Source organism: Psittacula echo, assembly GCF_963264785.1.
Source record: "Psittacula echo genome assembly, chromosome: 1".
NCBI lineage: Eukaryota > Metazoa > Chordata > Aves > Psittaciformes > Psittacidae > Psittacula > Psittacula echo.
This window is the reverse complement of record NC_137735.1, coordinates 108485570-108504370: the sequence shown is the minus strand read 5'-3', so window position 1 is coordinate 108504370 and position 18801 is coordinate 108485570. Positions and strand designations below refer to the sequence as shown.

Here is an 18801-nt window from a genome sequence, read left to right as displayed (position 1 = left end):
CAAGAGTCATTCTTTTAGCCTGTAAGAACTAGTTTTCCTCTGTCTTGTCAGAGGCAGCCCTGCCTCCTCCCTCTGAGACGACTTTGCTCACTGACCTGGCAAGAAGCCTTTCTGCTGAACTGGCTCTTTGCAGTGCAAGAGGTCTTAAAGCAGTGTGGGGAAGGGGCAGAGTAGGACATTGCTGCTTTTAGCAGTACTAAGGCCACGTGCAGGGTTTTCTAGGCAAGGAGCTCACCTGCAAGCAACTGATTGTAAAATTCATTTTATTAATGCAGTGTCACACACTCAGAGCGAAAGCGATCCACACAAGACACTTATCTTTCATTCTTTTATTCACATTTTCCATGGATTTTTGTACACTTCCTCAATGTATCAGAACTAGTGAAAACATTGTTACATGACAAGATAAGTCAAACTTAAGTATCCTCTGAAAACTTCAGAGCACTTTGAAATCTATTAACAGATCGTCACATTCAGCATTTTCATTGGATTTATACGAGCTCATGCCACTTTGAGTTGTTTAATGTCAGGTAATCTCTGCACACAGGCACCAGCTACAAACTTTCAGCAAATGCAAATAAGTTAAGGCATCAGAAAGAAAGTCTTTAAGGACATTTTAAATGTTACAGTGCTGCACAGGGAGCTGAGCTAAGTTCTTAATAGTAAAGCGTACCTCCGAATGGATTTACGTTCTAAAAGATGTTCATTTGAGCTGTAAATTAATTTAAACTTTCACATCTATCATCTAAAAGGGATTATAGGAACACGCTGTTGTGCTCCTGCATAGATAATTTTAAGTACGTTACAAAAGAATCCCTGCATATAGCAATTTAGTATCCTAAAATAAAATGTAAACCAACTGTAATAATCTCCCTTACAGATGATTCTGAGAATTACAGGAAGCAGAAATCATGATTTTTCTGGTTTGATGATGTTGAGAGGGAAAGGAGAGATTTCTGAGCAGCTGAAACTTCAAAATTACATCAGAAGGAAGAATGCATGATCCATGAGACACTCCTCCACCTATGTACAGCTCAAACAGTGAAGGCATCAATTCAGATGAGGGAGGAAACTGGCATCTTTAACATCAGGTATCCTATATCCAACTGTTACATACATTAAGTATCTACCAAGATACAGGAATGTCTCACCGAGTTGGAATTCTGATCACAGCTCCTTCCTTGTATAGCACGTGACACTGTTATGAAGGCATCAGCATATTAATTTTTATGCTTTCCACTAACTTTAGCTTTTAATTAATTTAAGCCTTTATTTCTATTTAATAATCTCTGGTCTTTTACAGTATTGATACAGTTGAATATTTTTTCACTAGAAACTGAAGCATCATCAAGAATTTGTTTTGGTGAAAGTACTGGCGCAGGGTTGTGCTTTATAACTGAAGGCTAAGTGAGAAGCATATGACTGACTTTTACTGTGTCATAGTCCAGATAATGGCAGGGTTACTATTAATTATGTTGATTTGCAGTAAAATTCTTCCCTGTTCTTTTAGTGGCAACTTTCCCTGTGTAAAATGTTTAGTATCACATGTTCATGCATATATTTGACATTCTCATTTACATGAGATTCCAGTTATATACCTGCCCCTAGCTTTACCCATAGATATGTATGGTGCTAAAGAATTAAGGTGTCTCATCATTTGATCTTTCCCACCTCTAACAGAAATTATTATTTGCTACCATTGGTATTGTAAGGTTTAATTTTTCCAACACAATTTATTATTATTCTACTTATTTTTCATTACACTGTGCTCACCCTCAGAATGCCCACCCTTGGAAACAGGAGAGATGCACAAGCCAAACAATTCAGTTTGCCAGCTTTAGAATTGGGCCCAAGAGGTGCATGCAAAACACCAAGACTGCCTCAGTGTGGAGGCAAACTAAGGATACTGAGGAAGCTGGTTGTCTCTCACTTCCTTAAGATAGTTGGTCCATGCTCCAGTGGATGAAGAAGGTTAGACATCTATGAGCGGTCAACAGTAAACACAAACCCAAGACCACTTATACAACCTCTACAGTTGCTCTTTGGGGGATGCATAAGAAATTCACCTACAACATCAGCGCCTTATATTCCATAAACCCTTCTGCATGGAGACACATTTAAGACACATTTCAGACACTACAGCCAGAAGACAAATGCAAAACTAATTGAGCCCTTGGACATTAAACCTGAGCCTGTAATAAACTTTCAGGCAACATTCTGCTTTTTGTTCACACAACTACCAGGCATGTCTTCAGCTTCTGGCCTCCAATTTAGGTATCAGCAAGATTTTTTTATATTTTTTAATTATTTTTTTTTTTAGAAAGGACACTATTTTGAGGACAGTAATGCCACTTTTAAGGGGTAAGTACTCAGCCACATGAAAGAAAAAGGCACCAGTTTGTACTTCAAATATTTGAAATGATATTTGAGCTCCCTTTACGCTTGAGTGTTAAAATGCAATTCCTGTGACTTAAGTGTAGCAAGCAAAGGCCTTTGTTTTTGAACTTTGGTCAAGATCCTAGAGTTTTTTTCCTCCTTTTAGTTAAGGGGGGAGAGAGAAGGGGAAAGGCCATAACCTGAATTGTGCAGTGAATTAAGAGTAAAGGCAGCCCTTTCTTCCTCCAAGGAGCAGTGGGAAGCAGGTACCGTGCGCTGTGTTCAGTCAACTGGTGCTACTACTTTCTCCCCACCACAGGATGCTACTCCTGTAGATTCCCAGGTTCCCTGCAAGAACTGCATCACAGAATCATGCTTTTATCTTTTTTAAGGAATGGGATTTTTCCCTCCATGCCCACAGTAACCTGAGGCAGGTTGTCATGTCTCTTTTATTTCCCCAGAGCTGGTCACTGTGACGGACCTGAGAGCAGTTCAAGTTTAACATTAAATATCTAGCTCTTACATAGTTCCCAGAGCAGGAAGTGAAGCAGAAAACCAATTCTTAGGGAAGGAACTTCCAGCAAACAAGATGTGAAAAGCAAAAGGACTAAATAACCACATATGGTCTGATAAAGTTGAGATGGAAGCAGAGCCCAGAATGATGTTCTGACCAACAAATTACTACCACATGGTTAATTTTAACACAGCTGAAAACTAAGTTATAGATTAAGCCAGGGCTCCCTACTTATGATAGAAAATTTGTCCTAAACCTGTGAACTACTGCTTTATTTAATGTAACACAATAAAGCACTGAAGTTTTGGGACATGGGGAAAAATAATGACTGACACACACATCTATGCATGTATTTCCTGGTAATGGCCAGAGGCAATACAAAGATCTGTAAAAATCCTGAAATTAATTTGTGAAAAAAGCTACCTTCAGAAAAGTACCAGTAGCAAGACAAGTACACCACTGACAACTCTGCCTCTGCTGGGTTTCAGCTGTACCCCAAGGGACTAGGGAAGAATTCCTCCGGAGACCAAAATGGAAGTGCAACCCTTTGCCTCAACTTGTCACGAGTCAGGGAATGCCAGCTGGAGTTGTGGTCCAAGATAATCTTCCAGTTGTCTGCCTGTACTATTGCACATCATTAGCTTGTTGCTACAGTAAGAACAGAACTGACAGTTCTCTAAGAAACACTACTGTCAACAAGACTACGCAAGCAAGTTTTCTTTTAAATAGCTGGAGATGCAGTCTCAAGAGTCTCAAAAGCACACAAGTCTGTAAAACACAGTACAATATATAGTATCATTGTTGTTGGGGCACACTGTTGTCACAGAGTTTGAAAACTTAGTCTTACCAGAATACTACAGACCAGTTGAAATTAAAAATCTGGAGTCTAGAAACAGTTTCAACAGTTACACTTCAGCATCCTCCCTTCTGGAGAGGCAGGTGTTGCATTGCACTGCAGTCTGTGAGGAAGCTTGGGTACCATATTTTTGCAGTCTGATTTCAGTCCATTCAGTCAAATTGACCAGTGTTAAAAACAGGCTTCAATTTAAATCAATGTGCTTTATCCCCAAGAGGTCCTGCATTTAGATACTGAAAAATGAGGGAGCACAGTCCAACACTTGTGTTCTATTAAAGCTTTTATTACCTAGTTTAGCTTTTCCTCACAGAATTTTTCCAGAATCCCTGTAACAGTTCTTAATATCAGAGTAAAGAGTTAAGTGTTCAAGTGAACTTATGGAAGGAAAAAAGAGCAGCAGCAGTTTGGCAATAATTCCTCACATCACTAACTACAACTTATTTAAGCCTCCTTTTTCTCCAGTAAGATTTTGTGCAACTCATCTGCATCCTCACTTGTTTTCACCCTTATTAACATAGTGACAGGAACAGCTGGGTTCTTCTCATCAATTGGTGGGTTAGGAACACAAACTATAAGAACATTGTTTTTCCCGGTTCTTGTACATGGCATCTTAGGTGGAATTAGAACATTCAACAGTATGTTTCCTGTGTATGAGGGGGGAAAAAAATTTATAATTAGCAATTCTTCAGCTTTTACTGCAGGATAGATGTTAGTATACTTACTAAATAGGGACTTACATTTATACTTGGAAAGAAGGCAATTCACAAATATCAGGTATACTTGTCTTACTCTTCCCTAAGCATCTGCTCATGGCCACTGTTCTCAGATTTCTTTCCTCATGAGGAAATCTCTGAAAATACTGTGTCCTCCTCTTTTAAAGGGAGAACTCTGAAGAACATCAAGTGATAGTAGGGACACACAGGAAAAAGGGAAGGGGACAAGGGAGACGAAGCAAAGGAGGAATCCAGTCACAGTGCTTAGTGGATGCTTATGCAAGTTACTCATTCTGACCATCACACAGAGCACGTAAGCAGAAGCAAGAAGTTAGCTTTAACACACACACACACACACACACAGAGACACATTAATTTAATATTGGACAAACTATGGTATTATATCATCAAATTGTACAACATGTCTGATGTGGTCTACCACCAGGTTACTAACAGCAGCTCTACATCAACTTGTTAAATTACATAGTGAGTCTGAGAGCTTCAGTATTAGTGGTCTATTAAAACAGTTGCAAACAAACTCAAATCTGCTTCCACGGAAGATGCACACAGTTTGTAAACCTGGTAAATAGTTCAGAACACGGTAGTAGTGTTTAGGGGAAAGTCAGTCTTCGCCTTCCTTTGCAGTTCAGTTTTTCAACACAGTGAGATTTTAGGAAAGGATTACAGCACTGTGTGAAGATAGCAAAAAGGAAAGTGTGCATCACTATGACTGCAGCAGCTTCTAGAAACCAATGCTTGGAAACACCAAGCTGAAATGTCTTTAAGTGTGTGAGCTGAAGAAAACAGGAGAGATTTCCTAATACAGCACACCTCAGATGAAGGCAAACAGAATGTAAAATCAACATCACGGAAATCAGCATCAGCTGAGTGAAAAATTCAGACTTGCATTACAGACTAGGTAACTTGGAGAAATCAAATTTTCACCTGCTCTATTCAACACATTCAAATGCCCAGGGAGATGCTCAAAGCACTGACAACTGTCATACATCTGCCTTTAGTGTTATTGCTGTGAACTGCTCTTTGCTGGCAAACCTTCTCTCCACTGAAAGAGGTAATGATTCAGAAGTGGCTAACACAGGAGTCTCAATCTCACCAGACCTCTGCAGAGACTTCATAAAGACTTGCTAGAGTACATTATAAACTGAAAGTGAGGTAAGATGTACCTATGGCCTGCAGTGCAGCATGGCTTTAATACTGAGGTCTACTGTAAGCACCATGTTTATTCAGTTTTATAGGAATTGTCAAGTGCACGTGAACCCCACATGCAAGTGTGTTGCAATCAGGTACTGAAATAAAGCAACATTTCTCAATGATGATTATCAAATAATTGATTTTGCACAGTCTGAGTGTGTAAACACTCAACATTACACTTGGAAAAAAACCTGTAACATATCAAGGCCCCCTAACTTCTAAAAGCAAAGAAATGGTTGGGTTTTTTCCTCTTTAATTAGCTGTATGTATTGATGTTCATCTCAAAAGATACTCAGAGGAACTATCACACTATGGGTTACTCCACCATTTGTGATCCAGCTGAAGTTAGCTGAAACACAGTTCAACAGTTGGACTTCAGCATGCAGTAAGAGCAATGCATACAGCAAAATCCTGCATGCCTGACCTATATAATGCCCCCTTTTACCACTAGCTACAGTGTCATGTCTGCCCATATGGCCAACAATTTACATATTCAGGATGAATGGCAGACAAATGACAGCTGTCCTACACCTCAGCACAAACTTTTTTCCTCTTCATTCTCATCCCCAATTATATGTAACTTGTGGATCTTAAGCCACACTTCAAGGCACTCAAGTTAGGGATGGAGAAAAGCTATTAAAAAGGGGGGTGGGAAGGAACATTCAAAACATACACCATAAGCTTTTGCTTCCTCATATTACTTCATGTGCACTATTTTCTAGGGGCATCCAATTGCTTGTTCAATACTTGAAATTACTAAAAAAAAAAGTTGAAAAGTTTCCACCAATCAAGTCTATTATGCTGTGTAACCCTAATGATAGGCAGAGAATTTCACATCAAGACTTGCTACTAGAAGAAACTGACTTACCTAAATTGGTATCCGCTCGGACCAGGAGTTGAGTTTTTTCATTTCCTGCTGGTTTTAAATGTAACGTTCCTACACCTTTTTCTTTAAATTCATTCTCCTTTTTGTAAAACAGTTTGCATCTGTGCAAAAGGAAAAACACCACCTTTTTTGTGGTAATATGTAGAATGCAATGATATCTCCCAAATACACGCAGACTGTATGTATGAATCTGATTCCCAGAAGTCACTAGTGTAACAATAATCAGAAGAGAACAAGCTGCAAGTAGCATAGATCTCTGTTCCCCTTGACCTTATTTCAAGTGCTAACAGATAGTACTTCCAGATCAGAAAGAGGAAGTTGATTGTTTCTTTCAGTGGCAAAATGACAAGTGTGTTACTTCAGGGAAAAGTAGAATGCACAGTAACCTGTACTCAGGGTCTGTAAGGAGTAATAACTGTAAGATGTTTAAAAAACACAAATTACAAAGCCATAAGGACTTGCTGTATTACTCTGGAGCTATAATAGGAGTTTTATGGAAAATTTAAAACATTTTGGAAGTGAAACTAACAAATCTAATGCCATTCTTCGCAAATGAGCATTTACTTTCCCTCAGATAATGCAGGAATTTGTAGAAGGACAAATTCTGTGCCAAGTGTGAAGCAGATAAGCAGTTACTTGGTCTACTGAACATGCTTTAAAAACCTGCTTCTAGTACAGCTAGTCTCATTTTGAACTTAGAAGTACAACTCGTTCACTCCCTCATACAACAATCAGCATTTTCGGATGAAAAAGTCTTATCACAGGCTATGCAAATAGCTGAGGACCCGACTGATTTTTCAGAAGTACAACACAACATTTCTGTGGTACAAGCCCTACAATTTAAACTTACAAAACCTGAAGGCAGAAACATCTTCGTTTGTTAAACAGTGACTGCAAGCAGAACACAAGCTACTATAGTCCTATGTCCAAGCTACACAACCGTTTTAATAAGATCTTACATTTTTGTCTGTAATTAACTTTTCTACAAGTAGAACTTCATATTCTATATTGCTTCCTAACAAACTTTTTTAACTAAGAAGTCAAGAACATATATACCATTAATTACACACTGCAGTGGTGAACAACAACAATATGCAAGTATGTAAGCTTTATTTTCCAAGTTATAATTCTATTCACCGGTCTAAGTCAAAGTCACTTACTTCTTTGAGTAGAAAGCATCATCCTCTTTTATTTCATTAACAATGACTTTTGGTGGCTCTTCTTCTTCCTCTTCTCCTTTAAATAAAAAAAAAAAAAAGATGTTACATTGTAAGTATATAATATGAAAGTATTTTTGGCACTGTATTAGAATTAACTTATTCATGCTGTATTTGACATATACATGTGTGGCCTGTAAGTGATTGCCAAAGTATGTTTAGGTCAATGTGGGCTCTGAAACAGCTACAGCCTTATTTTTGTTCAGCCACACACCTCAAGCAACTTTATCCTCATCTTCAGTTTAAATGGCATGAAAACACCCAGCCCCCACCAAACAATCAAACCCAGAAATACAAAGCTTAACAAGTCCAGCTGAAGTCAAAACCTTCTGTCAGGGAGGAAGTTATAAAATTTCAAAGAATAGTCTCTACAAATGGGTCCAAGTAAAGCATTAATAAATGCTTCCAAACAGCCAGGTTTAATTTGGGAGAATTAACTGCAGTAATGACAGCAAAGACATTGTGGCAGGATTATGCCCATCAAGTCCCAACTGCTAGGATTTCTATCAGCTTACTGTTCACAGATGAGATAAATGAGTTAAATTGTCAAGTATTATGTAAATTTATTTGCCTTACAGTCTATGAAGTAAGATGTATGAAGTTGTTCTGTATCTTATCCATTTTACTGAGGGGATATCTTGATAAACCTATTAGGAAAAGCAGCAGGATTGAAATATCCTGCAGGCTCAAAGAGGAACATACCAGTTGCTTTAAAATCTCGTCATTTCAAGTCTTGTATTCAGCTGAGGAATTATATTCTATTACAGAAAGTACAAATCTGACTTTTTACAAGGGCATGTAGGAATAGGACAAAGAGGAATGGTTTTAAACTGGAAGAGGGGAGATCTAGATTAGACATTGGAAGAAATTCTTGACTATGAGGATGGTGAGGTACTGGAACAGGTTTCTCAGAGAAGCTGTGGCTGCCCCATCCCTAAAGTGTTCAAGGCCAGACTGGATGGGGCTTTGAGCAACCTGGTCTAATGGAAGGTGTCCCTGCCCATGGCAGGGGGTTTGGAACTAGATGATATTTAAGGTCCCTCCTGACCTAAACCATGCTATGATTCTGTGATAAAGGTTTTTATGACAGATTTTGTGATACAAAACATGTATCATATCACATATATTTCTAGTATTATTTAAACAGGAGGCAAGGCCAACCTATTTCCAGACTGGCAGTAGTTTTGCACCTTCAAATTCAAGGCAATTATGATCTAGCTCAACTTAGTATTATTTCATCTTTGTAGTATTCTTAAGTCATATACATTCACAGCTTACCATGAAAATCATAAGTTTAAATAGAATTTACCTTTATCATCACTATTGCCACTTTCTGTCTGAGCTTCCAATACATTGGTGGATACTGCAGTGACAGACTTAGCCTGGTTTGTATCTTTCCCAAACAAACCTGAATTCCCAGGAGAAAATGAGAAACTACTGAGTGTTCCTGAACCAAGGGAACCTAAAACAGAACTGTCGACACTCTTGCCAAAATTAAATGAGACTGTTGATGTAGCTCCTAACGATGGGTCTTTTCTTTCTGATGCAGCTTCAGGTTTTTTGTCCAAGGTGTCCTCAGTTTTGTTGTTAAACAAAAACGTTGATCCTTGCTGTAGCTTTACATTCCCAAATGCAGAAACAGACTGAGCGCCAGGTGTCTTGTTGCTTTCATTTTCAGAGCCACTATCGCTAGTGCTCCCATGTTGCTGTTCAATATTTGCTAAGTACTTCTCATAGTCTCTAAAGATGGGTGTCAGGTCACACAGTGGGTTTGTGTTTACATGCTTAACTATCCAGTCACGGACGGAACAGTTTAAACCTGCTAACTGTTTGTGGTAAACACTAGAGCTACAAACTTTACTCTGAGCATAGCCAGATGACGATGGTTGATTGCCACCATTAGTTTTTGGGCTTGCAGCCTTTTTCTCAGTAAATGCAGTAGTAGTGGGACCATTTGACATAGTGGATCCTGTCAGAAGGAAAAACAAGGGTTAGAACACTTTTTTCCACAGAAAGCAAGGTTCTCATAAAAGCCTAACTAATATTCCCCGTATTCCTTTATCAAATCACTCATTCTTGCTCAGTTATATACCTCTCCTGGATCACAAGACTATGTACCAGGTATTGCTGTACAAATAAACAATGCTGTGAAGCACACCTAAGCTCACCAAGTTTAGAAAAGTTAGTTCAGGGCTAGACAAAGCCGATGGAGCACATCTACTATGTATTTAAAAAAAAAAATAATCCAAAAAAAACCTTGTATAGAATAACATTTAAAAAATGACGAGTTTAGTATTTCACCAAAACCTCCAAAATATTAATTCAAGCTTTACTAAGCTCTGACAGTCATTAAAACAAAATATTCCCTTATCTCTTGCTACTCGTACTTTATGAAACTCTGAACACACTAGCCCATGATTTTGCACATTTTCAAGTGGTTTGCACATAAAAACCATATTAAGCAAATTAAGAAAATCCTCATTAAAGTTTCTCCTAATTTAGTTGAACTCACTGAAATTTAATTTACTCTAAACTTCAAACTCCACTATTTCTATTCTGTGGCATGTTTAATGTTTCTGCATCTCTGACACAAAGGGATAGAACTAATATTCTTTGGGGACTACCAAAGCATGACACCAGAGCCAGACTTGCCAGAATAGTTCAAGTATCTTGAAATGTAACAGATAAAATTCTAATAAGACCGCTTGCAATATAAGTGGTACAGGTTATATTCCAAGGTTGTATCTTAAAAGGTTAAGATTTTAGCTATGCAGCATATATTTACCAAGAACTGCAAAAAATACAGAAACAAAACCTTAAAAAAAAACCCCAAACCCAATCACACAAAGAAACTGTCCTACTAAATGGACATTTTCCATTAGTTTGCCTTTTTTTTTTTTTTTTTTTTTAATTCAATTCAGAGAATTAGGACAATTATTTAAGTGGAACATGTTATCAGCTCTTTTATACTATTTGGAGAATGTCTTATACCAATGTCTTCCAGTCCCATTTGTGCCTATATAGCTTTTGCCTCTGGTATCAGATCAAATACAATTTTAGTTTCCACCTCTTAAAATTGTATGCATTTGGTAACTTGTCTTTCCAGCAGTCTAAATTATTTTAAGAAAACTTAAAAGGAGGAATAAAGTCTCAAAATAGAACTACAAGGTTGTCTTAATTTGGGTTGTTTTTTTTTTTTTTTTCATTATTAAAAGAACCCTGCAGATTTTATGGCTGAATTTGTTGATAAAGATATATGCTTATTCAAAACTTACCAAATGCTGATTGTGTTTGTGTTTCAGGACTGGTCTTTAAACTGCTGAAAGAAGGTGTGCTAGTGACACTACTGCTGCCATTAGACAGCCCTTCTAAAGGCTTTATTCCTGCACCATTACCAAATCCGCTGAAGCCACCTCCTCCTTTTCCAGAAGGCAATACAAAGCCTTTAAAACCTTTAAAAGCACCTCCACTTTCAGACTGGGGAAAGAAAAAAAACACAGAAGACAGACTGTTACATACATCTTCTCCATGGAAATCCTATGCCCATTTGATATTCATTTTATTACTACCCTGGTTCAGTGTGTCATTTGGGTGCATTATTCCAAGTCAGCCATGTAAGCAAAGTTAACAGCTTCCTTGTGACATATATTGCTACTATTTTTAAAGGACTCAGATGTTTGGCATGAAAATAAACCAGATCTAGGAAGTGGCTACATAAAAGTTATTCAGAGCAGCGGATGTGTTTGACTACCTATTTAGGCATTCATAGCATCTTGTTTTCTTTAAATAATTACACAGCAATATAATTGCAGGCTTATTTTCAGAAATATATAGCATATACAATCGCAATTTGAGTCCAACTCTTTAAGCCACTCATCAAAACCAGCATACTTTGTAGTCACCTATGTAACGTTTGTGATTTGCCCAAAATACTCCAATGTGGCTGATGGGAGAAGCAAAGACTCCAGTTGATAACATATGTATGCTTTCTGCAGCCTTCTCATTACCTAGTTCTGATAACTCTTTATAACCAGATGATTTTAGGGCACAGTTTCTTACATGTTTTAAAAGATGCAGTGTGATTTAGACATAAATAGGCATTGCCACTTTTACGTACTACGTATAACGTCTTCTGAGGTAATGAGTATGTTATTACTGGAAGTGAACTTCCGATGTCTGTGAAAAGCCATCAGAGGAAAAGGAGAATTGTTTCTGAGTTTCACCTGCTTTTGCCACTTAAGAAATAGCAAACCTTGCCCATTTCAGGTTCTATTCCAGTATCCTGCCTGCTGGGCATGGGCTTTTTGCTTTACTCTGTGGTTTACTTTTTCCAGTGCAGTCCTGTTTCTCACTTCTAGGTAGCTATTTTTACTTTGTGTCTCTCTGATCAGTCCTACCTACATCTCCAGAAGTTCAAGTTAAACTGCAGCCTTTTTCTTTGCAGCATTCTGCTTGCTTCATCAGGAACATAAATGAAGTTCAAGACTGCCTTTTTGTAAGAGTTTCACTGGTTACTTATGCAACCTCAGCTGTCCTGCCATCTCTTCTGCTTTCTAGACTGTGCCCAGCCTATTGTCCTGGTGTCAGCTGAGGTAATTTTCTTCCCTCTTTTTGTTATCTCCCCTTTTATTACTATTATTACATTTTATTTTAATTATTAAACTATTCTTATCTCAACCGATGGGTTTTACCCTCTCCCTCGCTCCCTCCCCAGTTCTCCTCCCCATCCCACCATGGGGGGAAAAGCCAGCAGGCTGTACAGTACTTAGCTGCCATCTGGGCTTAAAACCACAACACATCCTGGCTCTTCTTCCAGCTTTGATCTCTTAACTGCTGACTCCCAGCCTCCTGACTATTTCTTCTACAATCATCTGGCTGACTTTCTCAGCTAGTTCTGTTTTTCTTATTCCATTTGCCCCAAGTCCCTCCTGCTTAAGTTGTAGTTTATTTCTTGCATAGCCTCTTTCCAGTGGAATCCTTTAATTAACTGCATCCTCTATCACACTAGTGGCTATGATCGCTGTAGGCAGTAGTGGGATAAGACAGCTTCCTCATTTATGCTGCCTGGACAACAGAAGGGAAATCAAACACACTGGAGAAAAACATCTAGCCCCCTAATTGTACTTTGTCCCACCCAATCCAAAAGCAATTTAAGCTACGGGTAAAGTTTCTGTCCTATATGTGCCATGGTGCCTACCTTGTTCAAAGAACGTTTCACAGGAAGTTACATGATCAGGGGGCTGGAGCACCTCCTGTATGAAGACAGGCTGAGAAAGTTGGGGCTGTTCAGCCTGGAGAAGAGAAGGCTGCGTGGAGACCTCATAGCAGCCTTCCAGTATCTGAAGGGGGGCTATAGGGATGCTGGGGATGGACTATTCATCAGGGACTGTAGTGACAGAACAAGGGGTAACGGGTTCAAACTTAAACAGGGGAAGTTTAGATTGGATATAAGGAAGAAATTCTTTACTGTTAGGGTGGTAAGGCACTGGAATGGGTTGCCCAGGGAGGCTGTGAATGCTCCATCCCTGGTGGTGTTCAAGGCCAGGTTGGACAGAGCCTTGGGTAACATGGTTTAGTGTGGGGTGTCCCTGCCCATGGCAGGGGGTTGGAACTTGGTGATCTTAAGGTCCTTTCCAACCCTAACTATTCTACGATTCTATATACCACAAAGTGTCTGTCAGGGATTTTGGAAGGACTACAATTTGATTGGACTGGGTTAATACTTTTGCAAGGACTAAACCTGTAACAAAGGCCAACTTCCTTTCAATTCTCAATTTGTTACTGCAAAGAGTAGGTGGCACTAAAACTCTTCACATGGTGAGGGGGAAGTTCCAACATTCTTAACAAAAGACATGGTTTTATTCTCAGAACAGCTTTGTATTTTGGCTTTTATTTAGCCTCTGAGGCATCCCCCAGCCCTCCAGTATGGATTAACTTTCAATTGCTAGGCTTCCATCTCTGCAAAGAATGAACTGGAGCAGTTAGAATCGTATTTTACTCGTATGTAGATGACACTGTGTCTAAAACACTCTGCATTTATACTTCAAAAATACATACTTCTCTTCACTCAGTCTAATACTAGTATCACTCATTTTTTCCTTCTAGCTTTATTCTTTCTATGTAACAGTAAGCTGACTAGTTGCATATACTTTCCAAACAACAGCTTTATACAGTATTACTACAAGCCCAAATAAGTAAAAACCTGAGCACAGATATCACATTTAGCAACTGAGTCAAGCTACAACAGTAATGCCCAGTGATTACATTACCTCTGATCCAACATTTCGTCGCTTTGCTTTTTTAATAGCTCTGTTCTTCAGGACTTCTTCGCTAGCTACTGAGAATGTTCCCACCTTTAAAAGAACGTTATGAAATCATTACTGAAATTCTCTGAATGCATAAAATCATCATAGTCTGAAGAGATGGCAGAGATCAGTTTTGTAACACAACTGTAACGGTGCTCCCAAACAAGTAAGGGAAGTAAAAAACCAACCCAGCACACCCAGAAAACGCAGCACTGTGACTAGCTTGCCAGCTACTTGGGCATTAGTTGATTCTTTCAAAACTCTGCCTTTATTGTTCTAAATTACACTTCCCTTCACGCAATCTCAATCTTATTACAGTAAGTAGCTCAAGACTTTTTTTTTTTTTTTTCCCTCAGAAAAGCTGTAAGATATCTTTGCTGAAGGTAATCTATCAGTACTGCACTGTTACAATCTTCAGTTTGGAGAACGTACGTTGAGATGCATGCTGTAAGTCAATGTCCTGCACTCCACTGTAGTTCAAGTATTAGCAAAGGCAGCTAATGACTAATTACTTATTACCCTGTAATAAATGAGGAAATTAAGTTTTCTTACACTCAGATTTCTGGAAGAGTACTATCAGTTTTCTTTCTCACATTTTACAAGCTTAAATATTTAACACGTTTAGCAGCACAGTCTATTTAGAGATAATACATCAGCCATAAGTAAGTAAAAGACATGAAATGTGAAAATCTCCCTTTTACAATCACAGAATCATAGAATAGTTAGGGTTGGAAAGGACCTTAAGATCATCTAGTTCCAACCCCCCTGCCATGGGCAGGGACACCCCACACTAAACCATGTCACCCGAAGCAGATCATTTGACTGTTTGCTTAAATCCCCTGGCTATGTAACTAAGCACTCAATGTTAACATAGTTCTGAAATTAACTATTACTGACCTTAATTAAAAAAAAAAAAAAAAAAAAAAAGACATGAGACATGAAAAATATTTGTCTCAAGAAATCCCAAAACTGCTTTTATTGATCTTAATAAATACCCATCATGCATCTGAAGAGTTCAAAAGTATTATCCATTTTAACAAGCCTGGAGTTCCCTTTAGAAATGTAAAGTTCCTTTCCCCTGGCTGCTGATGTCATTTTAACTGTTAAAAGCTGCTTTGCCATATGGTCTGAAGTATCGGAAACTTCATTGGAGAAAAGAACAAACAAAAAAAACCCCACTTCTATAAAATTATCTTTAACTGCTACACTTTTAATCGATTTTACTGGATTTCACCCACAAGATAAGTAGCACATGTAAAATAACTACCCTCCTACCTGAAGGGTTGGTATGAGGGGAGTCTAATATATCTCTTACCTCCTCAGCTTCATCCTCCTGATCCCAGTTTCTGTCAGTCAGTTCCTTCTCTGCAATTCGCTTTGCCATTTTTCCACACCTGTGTGCAAAAAAAAAAAAAAAAAAAAAATGCACAGAATCAATTGCACAGAAATTAAATTGAAAGCAACAGTAGAACAGTGGAGTTTTAATTGGAACAAATAATGGGAATCGGAGTTAATACAGAAGTAGGTCAAAGTTGGAATGGCAGTTAAAACCCAAGTGTTTCTAACGACTGTTGTGTCAACAGGAAACGGAACTTGAGATTCAAGTTATACTGATAAATTATATTTGATCTTAAGTTTAAGCAACAACACAAACACACAGTTCAATTATGGGATGAGGTTTCTCTAGCAGCAATGCTGGCTAGAAAAATTACTTTCAGTCTCATAAGTCATGTATCTGGTCACCACTTACTCTGTTGGGCTGCAAAAAAAAAAAAAAAAAAAAAAAAGGGGGAAAAAAATCTGGTTTAAATATTCCATATTCAACTCCTTCTTGCCTCAATACCCATGTAAGCAGCAAGAGAAGTTAAGATAAGTTAAGAAGTTAAGTTGCTTTACAGCAGCTGAAAAAATAGGATCAATAGAATATTACTAATTCGAAATCTGTAAAAAAATCTATTACAAATAAATCAGATTATATTTCCTCTAAAGGACATATAAAGCATATCACAGATTTTGGAGCATTACTGTAAGCAGCCAATTGTCGTTTTGCTAGTTATCTCTGCAATGTAAAGGAAAATAACTTTGAGGAAACAATGTCCATAATAGTTCTAACTTCTGAGTTCCATTTTACCAAAGTGCAACTTGTCAGCTATATACAAAACAAAGGCTGAATCTAGCTATGATATTTTGTACCTGAAAGGCAAGCAAGCACATCACTCAGATTTTATATGCAAAAAAAGTTTATTTTTAATAACCATGCTTATATCTGATAGTTTGACTATTACTATTCATCTAAATTTGAAAACCTTGCAAAGAAGAGATGCAGTTCTGTAGTAATTTAAGTCTCAAGCAAGCACACAAGTTAGAAGTCTTCATAAAAACCCTTTCAGGTTTATTACTAAGACCTGACCAGATTAAGAAAATATCTGCAAATAGTTGAATTTCAGAACCTAAAACGATAAAAATACATAATTACAGAACACCTTGTTTAGCTGGTGAAATATTTGTAAATAGAACAGTAAATCTTCGCAAGACTGCTGTGCAGCTGGATTAAGCATCAAAGTCATTAATTCTGGTTTGACATGCTTCACAAATAAGGTCAAGTTATTAGGATCTTTCCAAGTACAGTGACAAAAGACTGTTTTGTGTGAAAGTAGAGGTCCAACCATGCCCTGCCTGACTCTCTGCAGGCTGGGGAACCCACTTATAAACATATTTATTTTAAAATCATACTTGCTCCCCAGTCCAGTTTCCCACAAGGATATACAAACACCTGCAACAAGAGGAAGACAAGACTGCATCTCTCTGGCAGCAGACAGAGCTGAAAGGCTAGTAAAACCTGGAATTACACCACTGGATTCCACGGAAGATAAAATTACCACTCTCAACCTGGCCACTTAAGCATGACATGCACATTAACTACAAAGCCTGTTCTCCACTCATAGAAAAGGGGTAAGCCTGTTGGCCTTGGCTCCAAGTACTTTGCACCTATGTGTATTTACACAATTGCTCTACATTAATACTGACAACAGAATCTAATATCTCTGAGGGCAGGAGCAAGAGAATCATAGATATCTTTTCTAACCTGTGAAACAAGAAGCAACACAAAATCACCTCTATCTGACATTCAATACCTTGAAGAAGTTTTAGTAGTAAATGTTCTGTACAGGCTGAGATACTGAGAAACAGCTCTATTAAAAAAAAAATCCACAATACAGATGTTTGCTAAACTACCCAAATCCACCTAGTAACTACAGCTGCCCTACTTAATGCAGCAGTTTGAGAACAAGGCTTAATTTACCATTTGCATTCCACAGTATCACCTGTAAGGCTAGAACACCCGCGCTACTGGAGCGCCCAACCTAGGACGGGGTCCAGCCGAAGTCTCTGCTATCTCCTCATGCTTGCAAGACCTGAGGCGGGCGATGCAGAACGCCGCAGACGCTTTTCGGTCCTGGGTGCATAGAAGAGCAGGAAACGCCTGTGGCGTTTCGGGTGCGCAAGAGCGGCGGAAGCCGGGCTGCCGCCTAGCAGCTGCGCCACGTTTCCCCTGTCCTGTGAGGATCTTCGGGTTTCGGCTTTCGACTTTAACATACCAAGTCAAGCTCGCTTCCTCACCACAGGCCTAGCTGCAGCCCCCTGGAACTGCCCCAATTTCCACCCCTTCCCCCCCCCCCCCCGCACACGCACTACAGAGCAGCTCTGCGATTTTTAAGCGCTTTGATGTACTGCTGCCTCCAACCGCGGTGCAACTGCCCATAACGCCATTGCCCCTCAGCACCGCAACCAGGCCCCGGGGAGAGGCTCCAAGGGAGAACTTCCTCCCTCCCTGCCGCCCCTGTGGCTCTACAGCCCTTCCGTTTGAGGCCCGCGGGTGACATATGAGGCCAGATCCTCTCTTCTTCTCACCCCAGATACGCGTTCTTCTCTCCTCTCCTGACGAAGGCGATGCCCGCAGCCGGCCAGGGCGGACAGCCCCGCGGGGCGACGTACACCCGTTCACGCGTCTCGGGGGAGGCACCAACCCGCCGGGAACGGTGGCGACCTCCCTCCAGGGACACCGATACGCCGGCCCTAACCACCCCACCCAGGCCCACAGCCGGCCTCAGCCCTGGAGTGGCGAGCCCCGTGCCCTCTCCACGCCTGGGCAAAGCAGGCAATCCGGGGAGCAAAGAGAGGAAGGGAGAGCTGACACTTACCCTCACAGGGCACGCCGTTACAGGCGCAGGGCCGAGCAGACGGCCTTCCCCGGCGGTGCTGCGCTGCCGGGCCGAAGTTGCGTCGGGCAGGAAACGGAGTGTGATCACAGGATACCCGGGCTCGGAACCCTCTCACCATCCCCCGGCCGGACCCTCAACCTCCGCGGCTAACCGGTGTCGCTTCACCCGGTGTCAAGCCACCGCCATTTTGTCCCTCCTGGACGACGGGAGAAGAAATGCGTTTAAACAGCAGAGCGCCGCCGGCCACCGCGGTGCTCGTCGCACATGCGCATCCCCCTCCAGCGGCCTGCGGGAGGTACTGGCCCGTGAGTCACATGATTGCTACTGCCCAATGGGCGGGCTCGTCTCGCCAACAGCCACGGGGTCGCGCATGCTCCTTGTGGAGCGCGTGGGTGTCGCGCCGGCCGTTCAAATCCTCGTCACGCGGGCCTGTGTGAGGTGGGGCGGTTGCTCCGGTGCCGGGGGGGCGGCTGTGGTGTTCCACCGCTCGCATGAGGCTGCG

General features: G+C 40.2%; 1 protein-coding gene across 6 annotated transcripts; it reads right to left on the bottom strand.

Moving 5' to 3' along the window:
• Window positions 1-301: 301 nt before the first annotated feature.
• On the bottom strand, window positions 302-18598 carry NUP50 (nucleoporin 50). Of its 6 annotated transcripts, none has more exons than XR_013958907.1 (9): window positions 18279-18598; window positions 15395-15473; window positions 14044-14127; window positions 11050-11251; window positions 9084-9743; window positions 7718-7793; window positions 6540-6658; window positions 4484-4794; window positions 4252-4390 (listed from the first exon to the last, which is right to left on the bottom strand). XR_013958907.1 is itself a non-coding variant. In XM_080639212.1 (8 exons), exons 2-8 carry the CDS (start codon window positions 15461-15463, stop codon window positions 3951-3953), a joined length of 1239 nt encoding a protein of 412 aa, XP_080495338.1. In that variant the 5' UTR covers window positions 15464-15473; window positions 18279-18598; the 3' UTR covers window positions 302-3950. The 6 variants fall into 6 exon arrangements, 4 of the variants coding, with proteins under 4 accessions (XP_080495338.1, XP_080495336.1, XP_080495337.1 ...); XR_013958908.1 differs by lacking the exon at window positions 4484-4794 and adding an exon at window positions 5039-5148 and having other exon boundaries at window positions 4281-4390; XM_080639212.1 differs by lacking the exons at window positions 4252-4390; window positions 4484-4794 and adding an exon at window positions 302-3979.
• Between the last annotated feature and the right edge of the window lie 203 nt (window positions 18599-18801).